General features: G+C 40.9%; 1 protein-coding gene across 1 annotated transcript in view; it reads right to left on the bottom strand.

Moving 5' to 3' along the window:
* Positions 1-22,690, bottom strand: part of sorcs3b (sortilin related VPS10 domain containing receptor 3b) — a 65,218-nt gene that overhangs the window by 22,017 nt on the left and 20,511 nt on the right. Inside the window, exons 2-5 of the mRNA XM_064932515.1 lie at positions 10,642-10,709; positions 2,103-2,196; positions 1,252-1,410; positions 981-1,054 (exon numbers count right to left, since the gene is read on the bottom strand). Of these exons, the coding sequence (XP_064788587.1) occupies positions 981-1,054; positions 1,252-1,410; positions 2,103-2,196; positions 10,642-10,709 (395 nt within the window). The remainder of the gene's footprint in view (positions 1-980; positions 1,055-1,251; positions 1,411-2,102; positions 2,197-10,641; positions 10,710-22,690) is intronic.

The following is a 22,690-nucleotide window of genomic DNA, read 5'->3' as shown; positions in this document are numbered from 1 at the left end:
CGCTTTACAGCACAGACAACACATCTCCATTTCCTGTACGCCAACTTCCAATTTGCGCCAGCCTCAGCAATTCATCTTAATTTGTGATAGCGTAAACAAAGGGAGACAGAAGCGGGAAAGCCTCCACACTACACAATTACTTAGGTTTGTGGTGCTCTCTCTCTCTCTCTCCCTCTCTCTCTCTCGTTTTTAACATGGCATAAAGGAAAGGTAAACTATATTATATGTTACTATTCTAAAAACATTATATAGAGGCAAAAACATGTAATGCATTCAGTAAATACAAACAGTTAAACAATTCATCCGTGAAACCATACATTTTCCAAGCACATTATAGTCTTGTGTGGGGTGCTATTAGTCCATTCATGCTGATCTTATTCATCAATTGTTTTGCTGTTCATGTGAGGAGGGTGTCCTCCAAACAATGTCCTTTCTTTTTCAGCTTGAGAAGCACTTGGGTTTGACACATAACGTGACTGACTGTGGTAAACTGCATCACATCAATATGCCTTGTGTATGTGCACTTGAACTTACAGAATGACAACTAGCAAAAACAACATGTTATTCTTGGGCTTTAGAAAGAGGAGTCCATTATTCCCGGCTACGTGATATGGGTTCAAGTACTGGAGGTTGGTTGTCATAATCTGTCAAGACCTGTTTTGACAGACACTAGTAAATCCATCTGACAGAGTTCGGTATGGATCCATACATAACCTCCATTTACTAATGAGGAAAATTACTTTGACCACACACTGCAGTTGGTCATTCAATTTACATTATGATTTAGTTTCTGTTTTTATCTTCACCAATTCGGGGCTAAAAGACAATGTGCTTTCGATAATATTTTTCAAGATAGCTGCAAGATAGCATTTCTAATTTGCATATGAGATTCTATATAAGATACAAATGCTAAAGGAGTGTTTCCGAAAGGAGTGTTTCCAAATGAATATTGACAAACATGGGCAGGAATGAAATCATACCAGAAGAACCGGCCAGGAGTCACATTCTCACTAACCAACTGCCATTTTCTTCCAAAATCCATTGTGCTGTACACCTGACAAAACATGAATTTGATCAAACATTGTTACATCAAGTCTGTATATTCAACCTTTACAAATATGTTATGCAGAACAAGTGATGAAAGCGCAAAATACAAAACAGAATTACAATCTTTCAACTTTGGACTTATTTCAACTTGAAAGACTTATTTTCCATTCAACATGGAAATAAAAGTCCTGCTGCTTAGCCTACCTTGTTGTCAGGACTGCTAGCCAGCAGCCAGTTTTCCTGAGTTGGATGAAACAGCAGACCGTCCATGTAGAAGTTAATGGGATACTTCTCGAAGCTGGCACCTTCATCTGAGCTGATGAGTACACTTTGCTCCAGCTCTGGGTCGCTAAGCATCATTATCTAAAGTACAAAAGGAAGAGAAACAGAGTATAGATTATAGTGCTCAACGGAGGATATGATTGCATGATGTCATTGTGCAGCATTAGGAATAAACAGCAGCATTAAAGCAGTTTTGATTAAAGTAAAAACGACATGACGTACCAACATCCTTTTCAATAATAAACTGATCAACAGACCATCACTATCTTAGTGGTTTTTAGTATGGTAATTTTAGTGAGGTCATTGTGGGGTTGTAGTGAGTGTGGTGTAGTTATAGTAGGGTAGTGTGGGGGTATAGTAGAATACTGTGAGTGTGGGGTAGTTACGAAGGTGAGGTAGCAGAAATCTGTATAAACTGGTGTCTGAGTAGGATTATCGATTGGCACTAGTAACTAACCTGGGTGTTCTGTGTTCTTCAATGTGAAAATACCAAGAATGATGCTGATACTAAATGTTGAAATGTTCTTTGGAGACCTTGTCCTTGTCCATAAACTTGAGTCTTTACTCAACAATAGTCCATAAACTTTACTTTAACATGGTCCTACAAGCCACCATCAGTTTACTTATTTCACTGGATGCCAGAGTATTTCTGGTTTAGCCAACGCTACTGAGAAAACAAAGGAGTTTATTAAAGCAGAGAGAGAGAGACCCAGGCTAAGGAACAGCTGAATAAACATGTAGCTTTCTGGTTTTCACTGGAGTGTGATACAAACCTTTCTCTTGTTGGTTGGGCAGACGTATAGGCAAGCCAAGGTTGACCCAACCTTTTTATTCAGTTTTATATAAGTGCTCCCATAGTCCACTGATCTGTGAACAGTAAAGAAGACCATGTAAGGAACACAGTATGAGTTGTTCTCCATTGATATGGCTGGAGTAAGTCTAATACTTAGATATCTTTTTTAAGTGCAGAGCCCGTGGTTTAACAGAAATGTGCCCGGCTGCTGCTCTTACCACATACAGAGCATTCAGAAAGTATTCACACCCCTTGACTTTTTCCACATTATGTTACGTTACAGTCTTATTATAAAATGTATTAAATTATTTTTTCCCTCATCAATCTACACACAATGACCAAGCGTTTTATTTTTTACAAAAACTGAAATAGTACATTTACATAAGTATTCAGACTTTTTCTCAGTACTTTGTAGAAGCACCTTCATCAACAATTACAGCCTCGAGTCTTGTGGGGACGATGCTACAAGCTTGGCGGACCTGTATTTGGGGAGTTTCTTCCATTCTTCTCTGCAGATTCTCTCAAGCTCTGTCATGTTGGATGGGGAGCGTCGTTGCACAGCTATTTTCAGGTCTCTCCAGAGACGTTAGATCGGGTTTAAGTCCGGGCTCTGGCTGGGCCACTCAAGGACATTCAGAGACTTGTCCCGAAGCCACTCCTGTGTTGTCTTGGCTGTGTGCTTAGGGTCGTTGTCCTGTTGGAAGGTGAACCTTCACCCCAGTCTGAGGTCCTGAGCAGGTTTTCATCAAGGATCTCTCTCTACTTTGCTGCTTTCATTTTTCCCTCGATCCTGACTAGTCTCACAGTCCCTGCCTCTGAAAAACATCCCCACAGCATGACGCTGCCACCACCATGCTTCACCGTAGGAATGGTGCCAGGTTTTCTCCAGACGTGATGCTTGGCATTCAGGCCAAAGAGTACAATTTTGCTTCCATCAGACGAGATGTTTCTCATGGTCTGAGAGTCTTTAGTTGCCTTTTGGCAAACACCAAGAGGGCAGTCATGTGCCTTTTACTGAGGAGTGGCTTCTGTCTGGCCACTCTACCATATAGGCCTGATTGGTAGAATGCTGCAGAGATGGTTGTACTTCTGGAAGGTTCTCCCATCTTCACAGAGGAACTCTGGACCTCTGTCAGAGTGACCATCGGGCTTCTTGGTCACCTCTCTGACCAAGGCCCTTCTCCCCCAAATGCTCAGTTTGGCCAGGTGGTCAGCTCTAGGAAGAGCCATGGTGGTTCCAAACTTCTTCCATGTAAGAATGATGAAGGCCATTGTTTTCTAGGGGACCTTCAATGTTGCAGATGTTTTTTGGTACCCTTCCCCAGATCTCTGCCTCGACACAATCCTCTCGGAGCTCTACGGACAATTCCTTCGGCCTCATGGCTTGGTTTTTGCTCTGACATGCACTGTCAACTGAAGGGCCTTATATAGACAGGTGTGTGCCATTCTGAATCATGTCCAATTAATTACACTTACCACAGGTGGACTCTAATCAAGTTGTAGAAACATCTCAAGGATGATCAATAGAAACAGGATGCACCTGAGCTCAAATTCAAGTCTCATAGCAAAGGGTCTGAATACTTATGTAAATAAGATATTTCTGTTTTTGTTTTTATACATTTGCAAATATTTCTACAAACCTATTTTTTCTTTGTTATTATGAGGTATTGTGTATATATTTATGAGGATTTTTAATAATGTAATCTATTTTAGAATTAGGCTGTAATGTAAAAAAATGTGGAAAAAGTCAAGGATCTGAATACTTTCCGAATGCACCCCATCGAAGACCAGAGTTCAATCCCTGCATTTTCCCTTCTGACTCTCTCTCCAACATACCTCTCCCCCTCTGTTACATTGCTGTCTAAATCAGGGATGGGCAACTTTGATGGGGGCCACAAAAAAGCAGGTCAGCATACCCACATCCATACCCACACATGTAGCCACTTTAGCGGCCGTCTTCTTGACAGTAGAGAGAAAAACATTTTAGATTTGATTTCCTGCAATTTTACACATTTTGCCATGGGGAGGAGAGACGATTTTCAATTTTATAACAAATTTCATGCAATTCTACTCATTTTGCCATGGTTTCTATCCACAGTTTTATGTGAATAAAGTAATAGCATTTGAAAAAAAATCACAACAACTGTGATGAAAACGGGAAGTTTCGGTACAATTTTATAAAAGCCGTCTGATAGGTCTCAGGAGTAGCGCAGCGGTCACTACAGATTCCGGTTCGATCCCAGGCTTGTCGCAGCCGGCAGCGACCGGGGGACCCATGAGGCGGCGCACAATTGGCCAAGCGTCGTCCGGGTTAGAGGAAGGTCCATATGGAGTTGCAGTGATGGGACAATACGCCTTTATGCGCAAATATTGATAATAACCATCATATCGAAGTAATATCGAAGTAAACTTGCTGCTGACAAAAAAAAAATATTCCATATACTGTATATTATTATCCATAATAATCCCATAATGTAGAGTAGCCTAGCCGCACAGACTCTCTTTACTATATCTGCCAGCTGTTGAGCGCACATTCCCAGACCAGAGTAGGCACATTTGCTATTTAACGCAGTTAAAACAGTTTTTGTGACAAAGCTATTGGTAAATGTTGAAAATGCGATGGAAACACATTGAACTTTACATTTGTATTCGGTACTTGAAAACGTACACGTAAAAGTACATTTTGTGTCCATTAGTCATCACATAGTCATTTTTATCTGCCAGTTTGGTGGAAACACACCACTGGTGGGGAAATTTGCATATTTTCTTCATGCGCATTTTAGAATATTCGCATGAAAATCTGTTGCCCATTGGATGTGACTAGCTAGTGACTGAAATAACAAGAGAACAACTGCTGATGCACAACCACATTTCTAAATTGCGCCTTGTGTGCCAAAAAAAAAAGATGTAAGGACAGTCTCTTTACATTTGATTACATTACATTGTTTCATATAATGAAGTACCTTTCAGAATCCAGTTAAACTCTGTTGTGCTTCAACTTGGTGAATGAAGTGTATTTTGTCTGGTAATTTATTTAATTGAATGAGTGTACGATTGACCTAAATCCCTGAAGCGCTTTATGAGATAACATATTTAAGCGCCTATGTCCACACAGTATGCTATGCTGAATTGCCCCCCAGAAACAAACAAATGAAAGACATTAAAAGACATTTGCTTCTCTGAACGTTCTCTGTCCCTTATCTACAACTCCCAGTGTTGTTCTATAACAAGGGTAAATATGTCTCCCTCCCTCTCTATTCTACATAGCTCTATTACCACTCACCAAACACACAACCCACTCGTCTCTCTCAGTTCTACCTGAGCGCCTCCAAATGTAATTTCATTGCATAATTGGATAGAAACCCCGGGTCTGCTATCGCTGCTTTTGCATTAAGTTGGATCATTCCATTGGCCGTTGAGATCATTTGCAAAGGTTTCCTCCTCAACTCTTTTGTATTTGTGTCTTAGAGCTCTTCATTGCGGTTGACAAATATCCTCAACTGTAGCTGGAAAGACGGCATTGCATATGAAGCTATTACAGTGGGAAGTTCCTTCACTAAGGGAAGCAGTCATTACTTTAAAACATGTTCTGCGGGAGATGCTTGTTAAGATACCTTTCGCGAGGCACCAATTGATCTTCCCATTGCCATCCAGAGTGCCCAGGGGCTATATCCATAAATCCTTTATCGTATTATTACAGATATCATTTACTCTGTTTCTTTTCATAACATTCAAATGCTTTCCTTTTTTAATATCATACTAAGAGCCTTGCAGCATCCCCCGAGGTACAGTCTAATTTACTGGCGGTGCTATTGTTAACCAGACACCTTGATGATGGAAGACCTGTACACAATATGGGCCTTCAAAACGTGTCAAGTCGGGTGTAAATCTTAGCGGTGCCTCTAGTGAAACAGAAATTAATTTGAGTCTCTCTGCTTGGTGAACTGATGGTCTTTTTGTCAGGTGTAATTTCAAAATGAAATGAGTTTCCTGTGGGCTTAGGAAAAGGTGAGAGGAAGAAATACAAGAGCCTGTATCAGCCTCCATATAATCCTTCATGAATTCCATTCTTATTTATGATGTGACAGCATACAGTAACTCAACATACGATATAGGGTGAATGGATTGGTAGGCCTGCAGTTATTGCATGTACTGTGTGTATTGGCTCTGCAACAAATGGTTAGGGGCATTATTCAATCAAAACCAACATCAGGGAATTTCCTGGATTAGGAAAATCAACATTGACCAATAGCAAGGTAGTTAAGATAAGACAGGTGGCCTAGTAGTTAGAGAGTCGATTTGAATCCCGGATCCGATGGGAAAAATCTGAGGGGAAGAGAGCTAGCAGCCGGAGGGTTGCTGGTATCTAATCCTTGATGCCGTTGTGCCCTGGAAGAAAGGCACTTAACCCCCCACAACAGCTCTCCGGGAGGGTAAACACAGAACACAGTTTACCCACTTTCCCCACCAATAGTTTACCCACCTTTTGCGGAAAAATGCATTGAAAGAATTGGAAGAGTTTTTTCCAATTCTTTTTTCACCTGGACTGGCGATCTCAGTTTATCCGGCTATTTTATTACTGCTGCTTCCCTGGTGCCCAGGGTGGCAGGCTCCTGCCCCCCGCACCTCTCCAAAACTTGCACAGTGTATTCAGAAAGTATTCAGGCTGCTTGACTTTTTCCACATTTTGTTAGGTAACCGCCTTATTCTAAAATGTATTAAATTAAATTTTTTCTTCATCAATCTACACACAGTACCCCATAATGAAAATGCAAAATCAGGTTTTTAGAAATGTTTGCGAATGTATTAAAAATAAAAACATAAATACTTTATTTACATAAGCTGTCAGGAGGGGTCAGTGGAAGCAGGTAGCTGACTAGTGGTGACTATTCAGCAGCTTGATGGTCTGCGGGTAGAAGCTATTGGCTAGTCTGTTAGTTTTAGGCATGATACTCCTGTACCACCCAAGTCTGAGTGATGGAAGTGGGGAGAACAGGCCATGACTAGGGAGGTCCCTGATGATCTTCTTGGCCTTCCTGCAATACCTGATGTTGTAGGTGTCCTGGAGGGCTGACAGTGTGCACCCAATGGTGCATTCGGCTGAGCGTACCACCCTCTGTAGTGCCTTATGGTCAGTGACGGTGGAGATGCCGTACCATGCTGTGATACAGCCCGACAGTATGCTCTCGGTGGTGCTCCTGTAAATCACTGTGAGGGCTCTCGGGTACAGAACACATTTCTTTAGCCTCCAGAGTTTAAAGCGTCACTGTCGTGCCTTCTTCACCATGGTGTCCGTGTGGTTTGAACATTTCAGTTCCTTGGAGATGTGTATGCTGAGGAACTTGAAGTTGTTGACCGCCTCCACGGCGGCACCGTGGATGAGGATGGGGACGTGCCCAGCCTGATTCCTCCTGAAGTCCATAAACAGCTCCTTTGTTTTGCTGATGTTGAGAGAGAGGTTGTTTAACTGGCACCACACCATCAGAGGGCCTACCTCCTCCCTGTAGACCACCTCATTGTTGTTGGTAATAAGGCCTACTACTGTCGTTAGCATGATGGAGTTGGAACTGTGTGAGACCACGCAGTCATGGGTATACAGGGAGTATAGGAGGGGACGCATGCTTGTGGGGCCCCATGTTGAGGATCAGTGTGGAGGAGGTAATGTTGCATACCACCTGGGGGTGGCCCGTCACAAAGTCCAAGACCCAGTTTCATAGGGAAGAGTTCAGTCCCAGGGCCATGAGCTTTGTGGTGAGCTTAGAGGGCACTATGGTATTGAAGGCCGAGCTGTAGTCGATGAACAGCATCCTTACATATGCATTCCTCTTGTCCAGGGGTGAGGGCAGTAGGCAAATTGGAGAGGTCGAGTGTGTCAGGGAGGAAGGAGTTGATATGGTCTTTGACTAGCCTCTCGAAACACTTCATGATGACGGAAGTGAATGCTAACAGTTGGTTGTCATTCAGTTCAGTTACTTTCCCTTTCTTGGTCACAGGGTAAGTGAACATCTTGAAGCAGGTGCGGATAATGGCCTTAGTTAGCGAGTGATTGAAAATGTCAGAAAACACAACAGCTAGCTGGTCTGCACATGCTCCGAGGACGCGGCTAGGGATGCTGTCTGGGCCGACTGCCTTGCAAGGGTTAACACATTTGAATTACTTACATATGTCTTCCATGGAAACCGTAAGCACAACCGTAAGTAGTCCTCGTTGTCCGCAGGAACTCTCCTCGACAGCTCAGAATATTCTTGCTCGAAGCGTGAGAAAAAGGTATTTAGCTTGTCTGGTAGGGCGGTGTTGGTGTCTGTGACGTGCCTGGCTTTCTTTTTGTAAGCAGTGATTGTTAGAAGCCCCTGCCACATACGCCTTGCATCCAACTAGCTGAATTGCTCCTCCACTTTGACCCTATACTTGTTTCTCGCCATCTTGATAGATCTGCGTAGGTCGTACTTGTACTGTTTAACCATACAATTGTCCACGTTCACCTTGCCGTGTTCATAAGCAGCATCTCTCTCCTTCAGTTTCCCGACAAGGCTGCCATCAATCCACAGTTTTTGATTCGAATACATTTTGAAAGACAGCATCAGTATCACATCGTCTATGCATTTTTTATGAATCCAGTGACTGAGTTGGCGTATTCATTGATGTTATCCCCAGAGGCAATCCGGAACATATTTCAATCCACGTAATCAATGCAGTCTTGGAGCATGGATTCTGATTGGCCAGACCAGTATTGTACAGACCTGAAACCCCCTCTTGAGTCTTTGTTTGAAGAAGAAAAATGGAGTCATGGTCAGATTTGCTGAAAGGAGGATGGGAGATTATACCCATATCAAAAAGCCATGTAGCAGTGGACCAGCATAGAATCTCTGCTAGTTGGACAGTAACAGCACAGTTCTTAAATTATTTTGTTAAAGTCCCCCACAATAATGAACGCGGCCTCCGTGTACCCGGTCTCCAGTTTGTTCAGGGTCCAATGAAGATCTTTGAGAGCATTTTTGTTGTAGTCTTGTGGCGGGATGTACACATTTGATGACCAAGTATTCCATGTCGGGACAGCATAAGCTCTCAAGTTCCTGCACGTTTTCCCCGTTGCACCACTTGTTATTGGTCATAAAGCAGAGCCCTCCGTCTTTGTTCTTGCCAGAGAGTCCTCTTCCTATCCGCTCAAAGAACTGTAAATCCAGCTGGTTGTATATAATTAATTTGGATGTTGGAGGAAAGACAGCTCTTTGAAAAACAGAGTATGTTGAAGAATCTGATGTACCTCTGGAAGGAGATCCTCGCACTGAGTTCAAGTTTATTTCCCAATGATGAAACATTGGTGAGTAGTATGCTCAGTAATGAAGGACGAGTCGCCCAGTGTCTTAATCTCACTAAGCCCCCCATCTCCCTCTCTTACAGCATCTTCGTTTCCTATTCTCCGGTAGGACTCCCAGGCAACCCGGGGCCTCACATGAGAACCATTGTTCCACTGTCTCCGGGAATTTGGGAAGGTCGGGTAGACGGTGAGTACCGAGCTGTGTGCTAGTCGTTTGAACAGACAGCTTGGTACTTTCAACATGTCAATACTTCTCTCAAAGACAAGTAGTGATGCAGTCAATCTCTCCTCTACTTTGAGCCAGGAGAGATTGGCATGCATGTCATTGATGTTAGCTCTCTGTGTACATTTAAGGGCTATCTGGGCAGCTCTGTTATGTGCCAAATGTAATGTGCCTATGCTCTTCTTAGTGTCACTAGACCATATGACTGGGCAGTAGTCCAGGTGTGACAAAACTAGGGTCTGTAGGACTTGTTTTGTTGATAGCAATATCAAGAAACAGGGCAACACTTTATTACAGACAGAGCACTACCCATCTTAGCTACCATTGCATCAATATGTTTTGACCTGGACAGTTTACAATTCAGGGTTATTCCAAGAAGTTTGTAGCCTTATCACAAATAAAATATATAAAATGTATAAAATAATACATTAAAATGAAATTATTTTTAAAATAGAATGATAAAGCTGTAAAACATTATGCTAAATATAAACCATCAACTTAGTGAATAACATTGATGTTTATTATGAGGGTTTCAGCAAACAACATCCTTTATTTTATTTTTTTACACACTTTAATTTATTTTACTATGTCAGTATGTCTTTTTTGTAAATGTTTCGGCTCCAAACTGGTGGCAGGTCTGGAAAAAGTAAATAGTTGGAAGAGATGCAGTTAATTGAAAATAATGCCATTGATAATTACATGCTTTTTAAATTAATTGCACTACTTTATCTTGAACCATATGGTCTATCCACTAAATAAGTATGGACAATATGGACAATGATATAAAAAAATAGTAATATTATATGTGAATACATAAATTACAAAATTGACCCTAGATTACCTGTTAATTACCAACATTACAGACGATTCTGGTAACTTTGGTACATTACCAGTAACTTTGCAACCCTAATTGTTTTAGAACAGAGCCCTACAGTAGATTCAGCACATATGAATTACAACATGTTCATGAAGTCTTACCTCCACAGAGAACTCTCAGTGAAAGCACCCAAGTTAAAGTCATACTGCTTCGTCAAGGTCAGGATCACCTAAAAATAACAACAAAAGCACTTTAATTATATGCAATTGCAGGCACATCTACTGTACGTCTGCAATCAAATTCACTTACAACATTTATTACCTGTGTCTAACAGCATGGAATATGCACTATGATTGCTACATTACCATAAAATATAATCTTCGTAAGACAGCACAATGACAAATGATCCACAAGTTGTCTAGATCTGCCAGTCTGTTGGATGCAATGATCTGAACAGCCATGCAAGCTGTCAAGTCTTGTGACAGTCCCTCAGCGGATTCAGAAAATTGTTCAGTGAACAACAAAATGAAGTACAGCTAGTCCTCCCACCTATCTTTCTCTCATTCGCTCAATCTCTAACTCCCCTCTCTTTCTCCTTCTCTCTCTATCCTTCAAATATATAAAATCAGATAACTTTTCATAGTGCAGACTGCAACATAAAAATGTAAACAGTCCGTATTCAACCAATAATGTGTTGATTTAGGTTTTCTAGTTCTACAAGCATTCAATTGCTGTAGTACTAGTTATGGTTGTACTCTACAAGTACATTATTTTGCTATTATGTTGTTTTGTCTTCACAGTGGATGGGCACACAAAGTGTTTGTGGGAAGGGAAATATGGGCCATAAATGTCTACACATTCACAGAGGGCAGTGTGAAATGGTGTTCAAATGCATTATTGTCACTCCAATGGCATTATACATTTATTTTGGGAATGCTTAAGGTGCATGACAGATAGAGGGGTCAGACATGAGAGAGGAGGACTATACAACGGCAATTACTAAAATCATACAAACGCGTGTTTTCTACTAGAAATGCGGTGTTTGAATTCAAAATTATATTGTTTTTAGTAATTCACAGTACCTGAAATTATGTTTTCTGGAAAGAATAATTCATTCCTGCCATTTTACAAAAATATATTTAAATAGATCATATTAGTAGTCATGCCAAAATGACTGAAGAATTACAGAAAATAATGCCTTCCTTGTCTCTTGCCTATGACTTTCAGGTCCCTCCCACTTGAATTGTAGTTTCACAGTTGAGCAATTTACTACAAACAAATTCCATGAACATTTGGTTTAATGTTGAATAAAACTCTTCATTTACCAGAGATTGAGTTTCCATTTTTTATTGAAGGAGAAATGTACAGATTATTTAACGACTTTCTGAGCATTTAAGTAGCTAGCTCTGAGCTTTACTGCATGTGAGGGAAAGGGAACCACACAGAGGAGTTGCATGTGATGTGACTTCACCAAAGCACATCATTGGCTCCTCTAAGGACCCCCCTTCTGTAAAAAGTCATGGTGGTTTGTATTTTTCCATTTAGAAAAGCATGGATGTCTCAACATTTTCTGATAAAGGTATATTCTATACATCGAATGATGTACTGCAGTTAACATTTTGTTCTTAACTGACTTGCCTAGTTAAAAAAATAATAATTAAGTAACCAAAAATGTGTGAAACAAATCAGAATATATTCTGTATTTGAGATTCTTCAAATGAGCCACCCTTTGCCTTGTTGACAGCTTTGCACACTCTTGGCATTCTCTCAACCAGCTTCATGAGGTAGTCACCTGGAATTTATTTCAATTAACAGGTGTGCCTTGTTAAAAGTTAATTTGTGGAATTTCGTTCCTTCTTAATGCGTTTGAGCCAATCAGTTGTGTTGTGACAAATTAGTGGTGGTATACAGAAGATAGCCCTATTTGACAAAAGACAAAGTCCATATTATGGCAAGAACAGCTCAGATAAGCAAAGAGAAAAGAAAGTCCATCATTATTTTAAGACATGAAGATGAGTCAACGCAGAAAATTTCAAGAACTTTGAAAGTTTCTTCAAGTACAGTTGCAAAACCAATCAAGCACTATGATGAAACTGGCTCTCATGAGGACCGCCACAGGAAAGGAAGACCCAGAGTTACCTCTGCTGCAGAGGATAACTTCATTAGTTACCAGCCTCAGATTGCAGCCCAAATAAATGCTTCACAGTGTTCAAGTAACAGATACATCTCAACATCAACTGCTCAGAGGAGACTGAGTGAATCAGGCCTTCATGGTCGAATTGCTGCAAAGAAACCACTACTAAAGGACACCAATAAGAAGAAGGAACTTGCTTGGGCCAAGAAACAGAAGCAATTGACATTAGATGTAAGATGGCGCTGGAAGAAATGGCAGCAGTTTTACTGGCGCCCAACCTATTGTGCTACCGTATCTTACGGCAGAAAAAAGCTTCTAGATATCAGGACAGCGATCACTCACCTCGGATTAGACAAAGAATTTGTCAACAACGAGCAAGACTCACATGATATTCTCCAAACACCTGGCAGGGCCAACATCCCAGTTATTCGCAAGAGGAAGCAACCCAGGTACAGAGGACAAAGAGCCGGATGCCTGGTCAGGACCCGCAGAAGGCGAGTGGGAAAGCTGCCGTTACCGTCAATATTACTCACCAACGTGCAATCATTGGACAATAAGTTAGACGAGGTACGATCACAAATATCCAACCAACGGGACATCAAAAACTGTAATATCCTATGTTTCACAGAATAGTGGCTGAATGACGACATGGATATTCAGCTAGCGGGAAATATGCTGCACCGGCAGGATAGAAAGGCACACTCCGGTAAGACGGGGGACAGGGGACGGGGTCTGTGCATATTTGTAAACAACAGCTGGTGCACGAAATCTTAGGAAATCTCTAGATTTTGCTCGCCTGAAGTAGAGTATATTATGATATATTGCAGGCCACACTACTTGCCTAGAGAGTTCTTAGCTATATTTTTTCGTGGCTGTTGATTTACCACCAGAAACAGATGCTGGCACTAAGACCGCACTAAGTTAGCTGTATAAGGAAATAAGCAAACAGGAAACCACTCACCCAGAGGCGGCGCTCCTAGTGGACTTTAATGCAGGGAAACTTAAATCAGTTCTACCAAATCTCTATCAACATGTAAAATGTGCAACCAGAGTGAAAACAATTCTAGGTCACCTGTACTCCACACACAGAGACGTGTACAAAGCTCTCCCTCGCCCTCCATTTGGTAAATCCGACCACAACTCCATCCTCCTGATTCATGCTTACAAGCAAAATTAAAGCAGGAAGAACCAGTGACTCAGTCTATAAACAAGTGGCCAGATGAAGCAGATGCTAAACTACAGGACTGTTTTGCTATCACAGACTGGAACATGTTCCGGGATTCTTCTGATGGCATTGAGGAATACCCCACATCAGTTACTGGCTTTATCAATAAGTGCATCGAGGACGTCGTCCCCACAGTGACTGTACGTACATACCCCAGCCAGAAGCCATGGATTACAGGCAACACTGAGCTAAAGGGTAGAGGGTAGAGCTGCCGCTTTCAAGTTGCGTGACTCTAACCTGGAAGCTTACAAGAAATCCCGCTATGGCCTGCGACGAACCATCAAACAGGCAAAGCGTCAATACAGGGCTAAGATTGAATCATACTACACCGGTCAGACGCTCGACGGATGTGGCAGGGCTTGCAAACTATTACAGACTACAAAGGGAAGCACAGCCACGAACTGCCCAGTGACACAAGCCTACCAGACGAGCTAAATCACTTCTATGCTCGCTTCGAGGCAAGCAACACTGAGGCATGCATGAGAGCATCAGCTGTTCCGGACAACTGTGTGATCACATTCCCCATAGCCAACATGAGTAAGACCTTTAATCAGGTCAACAAAAAGGTCAACAAAAAGAGAAGGAATATAATATGTATTGTTTCCAGGAAACTCATTCAACAATTTTAGATGAAGTTTTGTGGAATAAGGACTGGGGGGGGGGATACTAATTAACTAATTAACAGTCATTTTGATTCAAATGTTTAAATTGTCCAAACAGATCATCGAGGTAGATGGATTATTTTAAATATGTTTTTGGACAATAAACAGATATGGCTTATTAACCTATATGGTCCAAATAATGATGATCAAAGCTTCTTTGAAAATATATAAGAATTTATCAACTCTACACTATGGTGGGGGATGTTAATACCTCTATGGACCGTAAAGGAAATCACACTACAAACTATCACCCTCAGGCACTTAAGGAAATCAGGAATGTCATGGATATATTAGAATTAGTGGATATGTAGGCTTACATATCCTGACCTAGTGAGATATGCATGGCCGGAGGCTTAATCAAGCTAGTCGTCTTGATTACCTTCTTATGTCATTCTCTCTGTCATCAAAAGTCAAAGTGTTGATAGGGGACAGAATGCGGTCGGATCATTACATTGTATGGGACACTTTTAAATGTGCCTTTAGAGGCCATGCAATTCAGTACTCATCTATAAAACAAAGCAATTTAGATTAAAAGAGTCCATATCAACAAAGGAAATTGAAGGACTAACAGTCCAGTTAGATAGCAGTAAAAACTGTACCATAGAGGCACAGAATAAGTCAGAGGAAAAATAAAAATAAATGGAGGAACTTATTCAAGATCCAGTATAATATTATAAAAATAAAGCAAACTGGATGGAATATGGGGAAAAATGCACCAAATTATTTTTCAATCTTCAACATAGAAATGCTACCAAAATGTATTGAAACTTGTTACTAACAGCGCAAACTGTCTCGAACCAGAATAGAAAGAGTGGAAGGCCCCGGTGCACAACTGAGCAAGAGGACAAGTGCATTAGTGTATCTAATGAGTTGCCTCTTCACTGTTGACATTGAGACTGGTGTTTTGCGGGTACTATTTAATGAATCTGCCAGTTGAGGACTTGTGAGGCATCTGTCTCAAACTAGATACTAATGTACTTTTGCTCAATTGTGCACCGGGGCCTCCCACTCCTCTTTCTATTCTGGTTAGTATCAAGGCGAGACCCAGATGCAGACACAGGAGACAGATGGTTGGAGTCTTACAATGTTTATTAATCCAAAAGGAGTAGGCAATAGAATGGTCGTGGACCTGGCAAAAGGTCCAAACCAGATCAGAGTCCAGGAGGTAAAGAGTGGCAGACAGGCTCGAGGTCAGGGCAGGCAGAATGGTCAGGTAGGCGGATACAGAGTCCAGAAACAGGCAAGGGTCAAAACCGGGAGGACTAGAAAAAGGAGAATAGCAAAAAGCAGGAGAACGGGAAAAACCCTGGTTGACTTGGAACATACAAGACAAACTGGCACAGAGAGACAGGAAACACAGGGATAAATACACTGGGAAAAAAAAGCGACACCTGGAGGGGTGGAGACAATAACGAGGACAGGTGAAACAGATCAGGGTGTGACAGAGCCAGTTTGCGCTGTTCTGTGAAGGGAGTAGTACACAGCGTTATACGAGATCTTCAGTTTCTTGTCAAATTCTCGCACGGAATAGCCTTCATTTCTCAGAACAAGAATAGACTGACGAGTTTCAGAAGAAAGGTCTTTGTTTCTGGCCAGTTTGAGCCTGTGATTGAACTCATAAATGTTGATGCTCATGATACTCAACTAGACTAAAGAAGGCCAATTTTATTGCTTCTTTAACCAGAACAACAGTTTTCAGCTGTGCTAACATAATTGCGAAAGGGTTTTCTGATCAATTAGACTATTACAATTATTATAAACGTGGATTAACTAACACAACGTGCCATTGGAACACAGGAGTGATGGTTGCTGATAGTGGGCCTCTGTACGCCTATGTGGATATTCCATAAAAAATAGTCATTTACAAAATTCACTGTATTTCTGATCAATTTGATGTTATTTTAATGGACCAAAAATGTGCTTTTCTTTCAAAAACAAGGAAATTTCGAAGTGACCCCAAACTTTTGAAAGGTAGTATATATGGGGGATACAAGATTTTGCTGCGAGGAGGCAGAGCCATTAGATCATTTATTTTGGTATTGTCCATATGTTTCTCGTTTTTGGTCACAGGTCCAGGAATGGCTGAAGAATTGCAACATTTACCTTGAACTAACATTGCAGATAGCAATACTGGGTGATTTGAAAAGTCATAGTCAATCAATCAATAATATAATAATTATTTTAGCAAAAATGTTTATCTTTAATTTACAATCTGTAGAAGCTATGAGAATAGAAAGGTTCAGTACTTTTGTGAAGCATCACAGCACAGTTGAAAAATATATGGCAAATAGAAATCCAAAATGGATGGTGTTAAGAGATACATTAGATGGGAGGGGTTGAATGGAGCTGAAGGGTGGGACTAATAACAACAACATAACCAATGTAAAATGTATATAGGTTCAGATATTTTGTGAAATAGCACAGCAGCAAATAGAAATCAAACTGGATGGACATCAGAAATAGAGGTAGGACTAAAAACAAACAAAATATAACTATTACAAAATAGATTGTGTCTGTAAAATGTGTATAAACCGAAGGTAGAAGCCTAAGTGCTATTGTTTATTAGTTTATTCCAATTGGGGGAGGGGTGGTAGGGTTTGCAGGGAAAAGTGAAGGTATATTCTAAAAAATCTGTAGGTATGTGCATATCTACCACCCCCCCCCCCCCCCCAAAAAAAAATGGGGGATTGGAAATTATGCAGACAATTACATTGATGGAAGCCACAATCTATCCGCAATATTGAAGCTGATCCACCCCTTAAAAAAATATATATATATATATATATATATATATTATATAAAATAGAAATTATAGTAAGTAAAAATACTTTAAGTACTACTAAGTCGTTTTGATTACTTTTATTTTTACTTCACTACATTCCTAAAGAAAATTGTTTACTTTTTACCCCGTACATTTTCCCTGACACCCAAAAGTACATGTTACATTTTGAATGCTTAGCAGGACAGTAAAATGGTTAAATTCACTCACTTATCAGCCCTACTGCCTCTGATCTGGCGGACCCACAAACACAAATGCTTTGTTTGTAAGTTATGTCTGAGTGTTGTGCCTCTGGTGATCCATAAATTGAAAACACAAACGAATGGTGTCGTCTGGTTTTCTCAATATAAGGAACACTTTTACTTTTGATACTTAAGTATATTTGAGCAATTATTTTTTATTTAACCTCAATTTATCCAGGCAAGTCAGTTCTGAACAAATTCTTATTTACAATGATTTACATGTACCTTTGATACTTAAGTATATTTAAAACCAAATATGTTTAGACTTTTACTTAAGTAGTATTTTACTGGGTGACTTTCACTTTAACTTGAGTCATTTTCTAATAAGGTATCTTTACTTTTACTCAAGTATGACAATTAATTACTTTTTCCAACACTGCCAACGGCATCATGAAATTGACCAAGTACCAAGACATTTGAGTCAAAAACCAGGAGTCTGAAACTTGGCCGGAAGTGGATCTTACAGAGAGAGAGGGATCAAACCAGGGTCTGTAATGACGCCTCTAGCACTGAGATGCAGTACCTTAGATCTCTGCGCCACTTGGGAGCCCTAAATAGATGAGTGAGTGAGTGAGTGAGTGAGTGAGTGAGTGAGTGAGTGAGTGAGTGAGTGAGTGAGTGAGTGAGAGAGAGAGAGAGAGAGAGAGAGAGAGAGAGAGAGAGAGAGAGAGAGAGAGAGAGAGAGAGAGAGAGAGAGAGTGAAGGGGGATAGAGAGTGAAGGGGGGATAGAGAGTGAAGGGGGGATAGAGAGAGGAAGAGAGGAGGAGAGGGTAAAAGGGGGGATAGAGAAAGAGAGAGAGTGAAGGGAGAGATCGGGAGAGAGGGAGTGAGATAGAGAGAGTAGAAGATAAATATCAAGAGAGGATCAACAATGTGCCGTAGCATCATGAATAAAAAATGGGGACTGAAAGAGAGGTCGAAAGCTCAATTACAGTGAGTTTAAACACATTAACCTTATGGGACCCATAGAACGAGCCATTAAACCAAAGAAGCCACACAAGAGTTAAAGAACAATGCCATGCCTCCAGCCCGACACCAAAATGCTAAAAACCCAATTGACCCACAATTTACCCATCAAACGACAGCTCTGCTAGGCATGGACTATCTCCATTCCAGGTTAATTAACCAATCAAGGAGAAAGATAACCATTTGCATAACTAAATGCACCATGTCTGCAAGGACCAAGACCAGAGTCAGAATCAATTTGGAATATAGATTTAGTTAAATGGCTCTGATGTTCGAACTAATTGCCTCTGAAAAACACGAGGAGGAAAAAATGTCCACCAAACAGTGTAGCCTACACTCTGAAAAAAAGGTTCCAAAAGGGTTCTTCGGCTGCCCTATAGGATAACCCTTTTGGTTCTAGAATGGATAGTACATGAACCCAAAAGGGTTCTTCGGCTGTCCCTATAGGATAACCCTTTTGGTTCTAGAATGGATAGTACATGAACCCAAAAGGGTTCTTCGGCTGTCCCTATAGGATAACCCTTTTGGTTCTAGAATGGATAGTATATGAACCCAAAAGGGTTCTTCGGCTGTCCCTATAGGATAACCCTTTTGGTTCTAGAATGGATAGTACATGAACCCAAAAGGGTTCTTCGGCTGTCCCTATAGGATAACCCTTTTGGTTCTAGAATGGATAGTACATGAACCCAAAAGGGTTCTTCGGCTGTCCCTATAGGATAACCCTTTTGGTTCTAGAATGGATAGTACATGAACCCAAAAGGGTTCTTCGGCTGTCCCTATAGGATAACCCTTTTGGTTCTAGAATGGATAGTACATGAACCCAAAAGGGTTCTTCGGCTGTCCCTATAGGATAACCCTTTTGGTTCTAGAATGGATAGTACATGAACCCAAAAGGGTTCTTCGGCTGTCCCTATAGGATAACCCTTTTGGTTCTAGAATGGATAGTACATGAACCCAAAAGGGTTCTTCGGCTGTCCCTATAGGATAACCCTTTTGGTTCTAGAATGGATAGTACCTGGAACCAAAAGGGTTCTACCTGAAACCAAAAGTGTTCTACCGAGAACCATCAAGACTTATTCAAAGGGTTCTCCTATGGGGACAACGGAATAACCCTCATCCCAAAAATTCTAGGTGTAGTATTCGTTTCTTCATGTTTTGCTGGTTATGATGGGTCAGTGGCAACGGAGTCTGACACTTCACATGGTAAATTACATCTGTCTGTAATAAGATTTCAACTGCCAACTAAACCTCTTTCTGGAGGGAATATAATGACGCCATATCATATCATACCAAAAGGCATTGGTTGTCCTTCATTTTAACAGCTTAAGTGATGCCAGAGGCATGTGTGGTGACAATTACATTGTGACATCATTGGCATAAGTTTCATGATTTCACCCACCATTAGCCTAATGAAGAACAAATCATACAAATCCATGTGAGATGATCTGTTGATTTGGGTGTAATTGACCCTCACACAAGTGGCCAAGATTTGGGTTCAGGCTAAGCATCCATTTAGTCAATGCTGTCTAAATTGTGAGAGAATTTTCCACATATCTGTTGTTTCTCCCCATTGGCTTCATGACTGTTAACTATACTGACCCATAGAATTGGGTCAACAGCAATCCACCGCAGGGCAGCATGCTGCCCAGGCAGATAACTAGAAGGAGAAATTGTCGCTAAGTGGATTCATCACGGGTACATCATTGGAGACAAAATGTTCCTACGTCTCTCTCATTATTGGTAGGCAGCGCAACTGCAGTTCATGTCAATCGAGAACAACTAATATACATGCAAATACTGCAGCCACCAGGGACCGAGCAGCAATGAACCTCTAACATACTGTATCTGCAATGCTTGACTATTGATGTCGCAAAAGGCACATGCCAAATTCAAGAGTTTTTATGATGCATTATTGCATTTATGTAAATATCCAAAACAAAACAAACAATAATGGCAAATAAAATTATTTTGAGCCTTCTAGGTAAACACACATTTCAATGCATATCATCACTCACTTGCATACATGAAATTAAGTAAGGACCCAGGAAAGGCCGAAAGCAGTGCATTTATTCATGTTTATGTTTTATTGATGTGGGGAGAACTTTGCCCCAGGAAAGTCAACCAATCATTTTCAGATTGGCTCCCACTCTCTGTGGAGATCAGTCATTCCTTTATCTTAACATTCTATTCTTGTTTTTTGTTTTGTTTTAATTGGCTTATCCAAGTGCCTGGTTTTGTTATGGAACCATGAATACCAATCCTGTATGTTTTGTGGAACGTGAAAGCAGACAGAGACATAAAAGGTATACCAAAGAAAAGAGCTGTTTGCAGAGATTTAGATTCTTTGGAGATGCTTGAATGGACAGACTCCATGGCAACAAGAGGTGTTCTAGCCATAATTTAATTTTGATATACATTGTGATACCAGCTGGACACATCTCTCTCTCTCTCTCTCTCTCTCTCTCTCTCTCTCCCTCTCTATCACACACACACATACATACGGACAAGCACACTTCTGACAAAATCAATTCTCTGTGCTACTAGATCACTATTGGTTTCCAGCCAAGGACGAAAACTCTGAAATTCAAAGTGTTCTCTGTGCTTGGATGAGGCAACACAAAGCTGCAGAGGGCAAATTGAGATTATTACTTGGTCTCACAGAATACCCCAGCCTATACACTGATTTCTTACATCTTACAACACTTCACATCATCAAAAACAGAACAGAACATTTCCATATTGGCCGATTACAGTCGGCTCTTAACTTGTATTTGCGTTTTTATGACAGACGCTTTCCTTTAAAATGATTTGAATCACTACATTCAGTGCTAATGGAGAAACATCCTGGTCCTGGAGATCTATAGGATGCCTAGGTATTTGTTCCAGCCCAGCGCTAACACACCTAATCAGGGGCATAATGATTGATTGAAGAAATGCTGGTCAATAGTATTCTCGCCCACCAGCTGGCTCCCTATCTGTTGAACTGGTATGTGCAAGAGCAATTATCCTGGGGATGAGGTTAAGTCAAGAGTAACTCATGTAGCTAGAGTTGGGCAAGCAGCAGTCAAGCATGGACTGCACCAATAAATACCAGGGTATTTCATTTACAGATACAGGATCTTAATTTGAGCATCCTGTTGCAGGATAACTAAACATTGGTGTGTATTTGAGATTTAGAAAGGTTTCAGAAGTTTGTAATTTCCACTTTGCAATTTCAGACATGATTTAATTTTACTAAGAATTTATCAACCGTCACACAAATGACCATTAATTATAATCCACAAAATAATAAAAACAATTCTGCTGTAGTAAACTGGTTCAAATGATGACCCTACTTCTGTAACAGAGGTAGAGAGGACAGCCTGTTTCCTGCTATTTCATTAAAACTAGAAACAATATGAGTGATAGATCCAGGTCCTAGACATTCTCCCTCCCTAAGGATCATATAGGACTTGTCATGCTTTTCAACTACATGCCTCCAATCATACTTAGTTTATCCTTCTCTCTCCCACTAGATCGTACTGTAAGAAGATTGCATCCCTCAAATATCACTTCATTCTAATGGGATAGGTAGGGGAGCGATATGATCACTCATCTTAAAAGGGCATTTTGTATGAGAAATGTGGAACACTGTGAGTGATAGAAGACTGCAGACACTTTTCTGTTGGATTCAAGAGAATCCTGAGGGGCCAAACATACAATTTAAATTAACTTCCAGGGACATCCAGTTAATATCAGTCAACTATCAGGTTCTTTGTAATATACTTCGCAAAAAATCCACTTCAGAAGCAATACCACATGTAAGTTACCTTTCAAGTTCCCTGAAAAGTTCAATGTAATAGGAGCTAGTGTACTGCTACTCTGCATACTCATGAATATGTACAGGATTTCGCATATCATAACAAATACATAAGCCATATCTTGGGAGAAAAAGAGTCCACTGGGCCACCGTGGTGTGTGTTACCCACCTCCACTAGCATACTCCTCTAGTAAAAAAAGAGTCCACTGGGCCACATGGTGTGTGTTACCCACCTCCACTAGCATACTCCTCTAGAAAAAAGAGTCCACTGGGCCACCGTTGTGTGTGTTTACCCACCTCCACTAGCATACTCCTCTAGTAAAAAGAGTCCACTGGGCCACCGTGCTGTGTGTGTTTACCCACCTCCACTAGCATACTCCTCTAGTAAAAAGAGTCCACTGG

The sequence above is a fragment of the Oncorhynchus masou genome, chromosome 23, assembly GCF_036934945.1.
Source record: "Oncorhynchus masou masou isolate Uvic2021 chromosome 23, UVic_Omas_1.1, whole genome shotgun sequence".
In the NCBI taxonomy this organism is placed as follows: domain Eukaryota; kingdom Metazoa; phylum Chordata; class Actinopteri; order Salmoniformes; family Salmonidae; genus Oncorhynchus; species Oncorhynchus masou.
The sequence above is the reverse complement of the archived record's forward strand: the minus strand, read 5'-3'. Positions and strand labels throughout refer to the sequence as shown.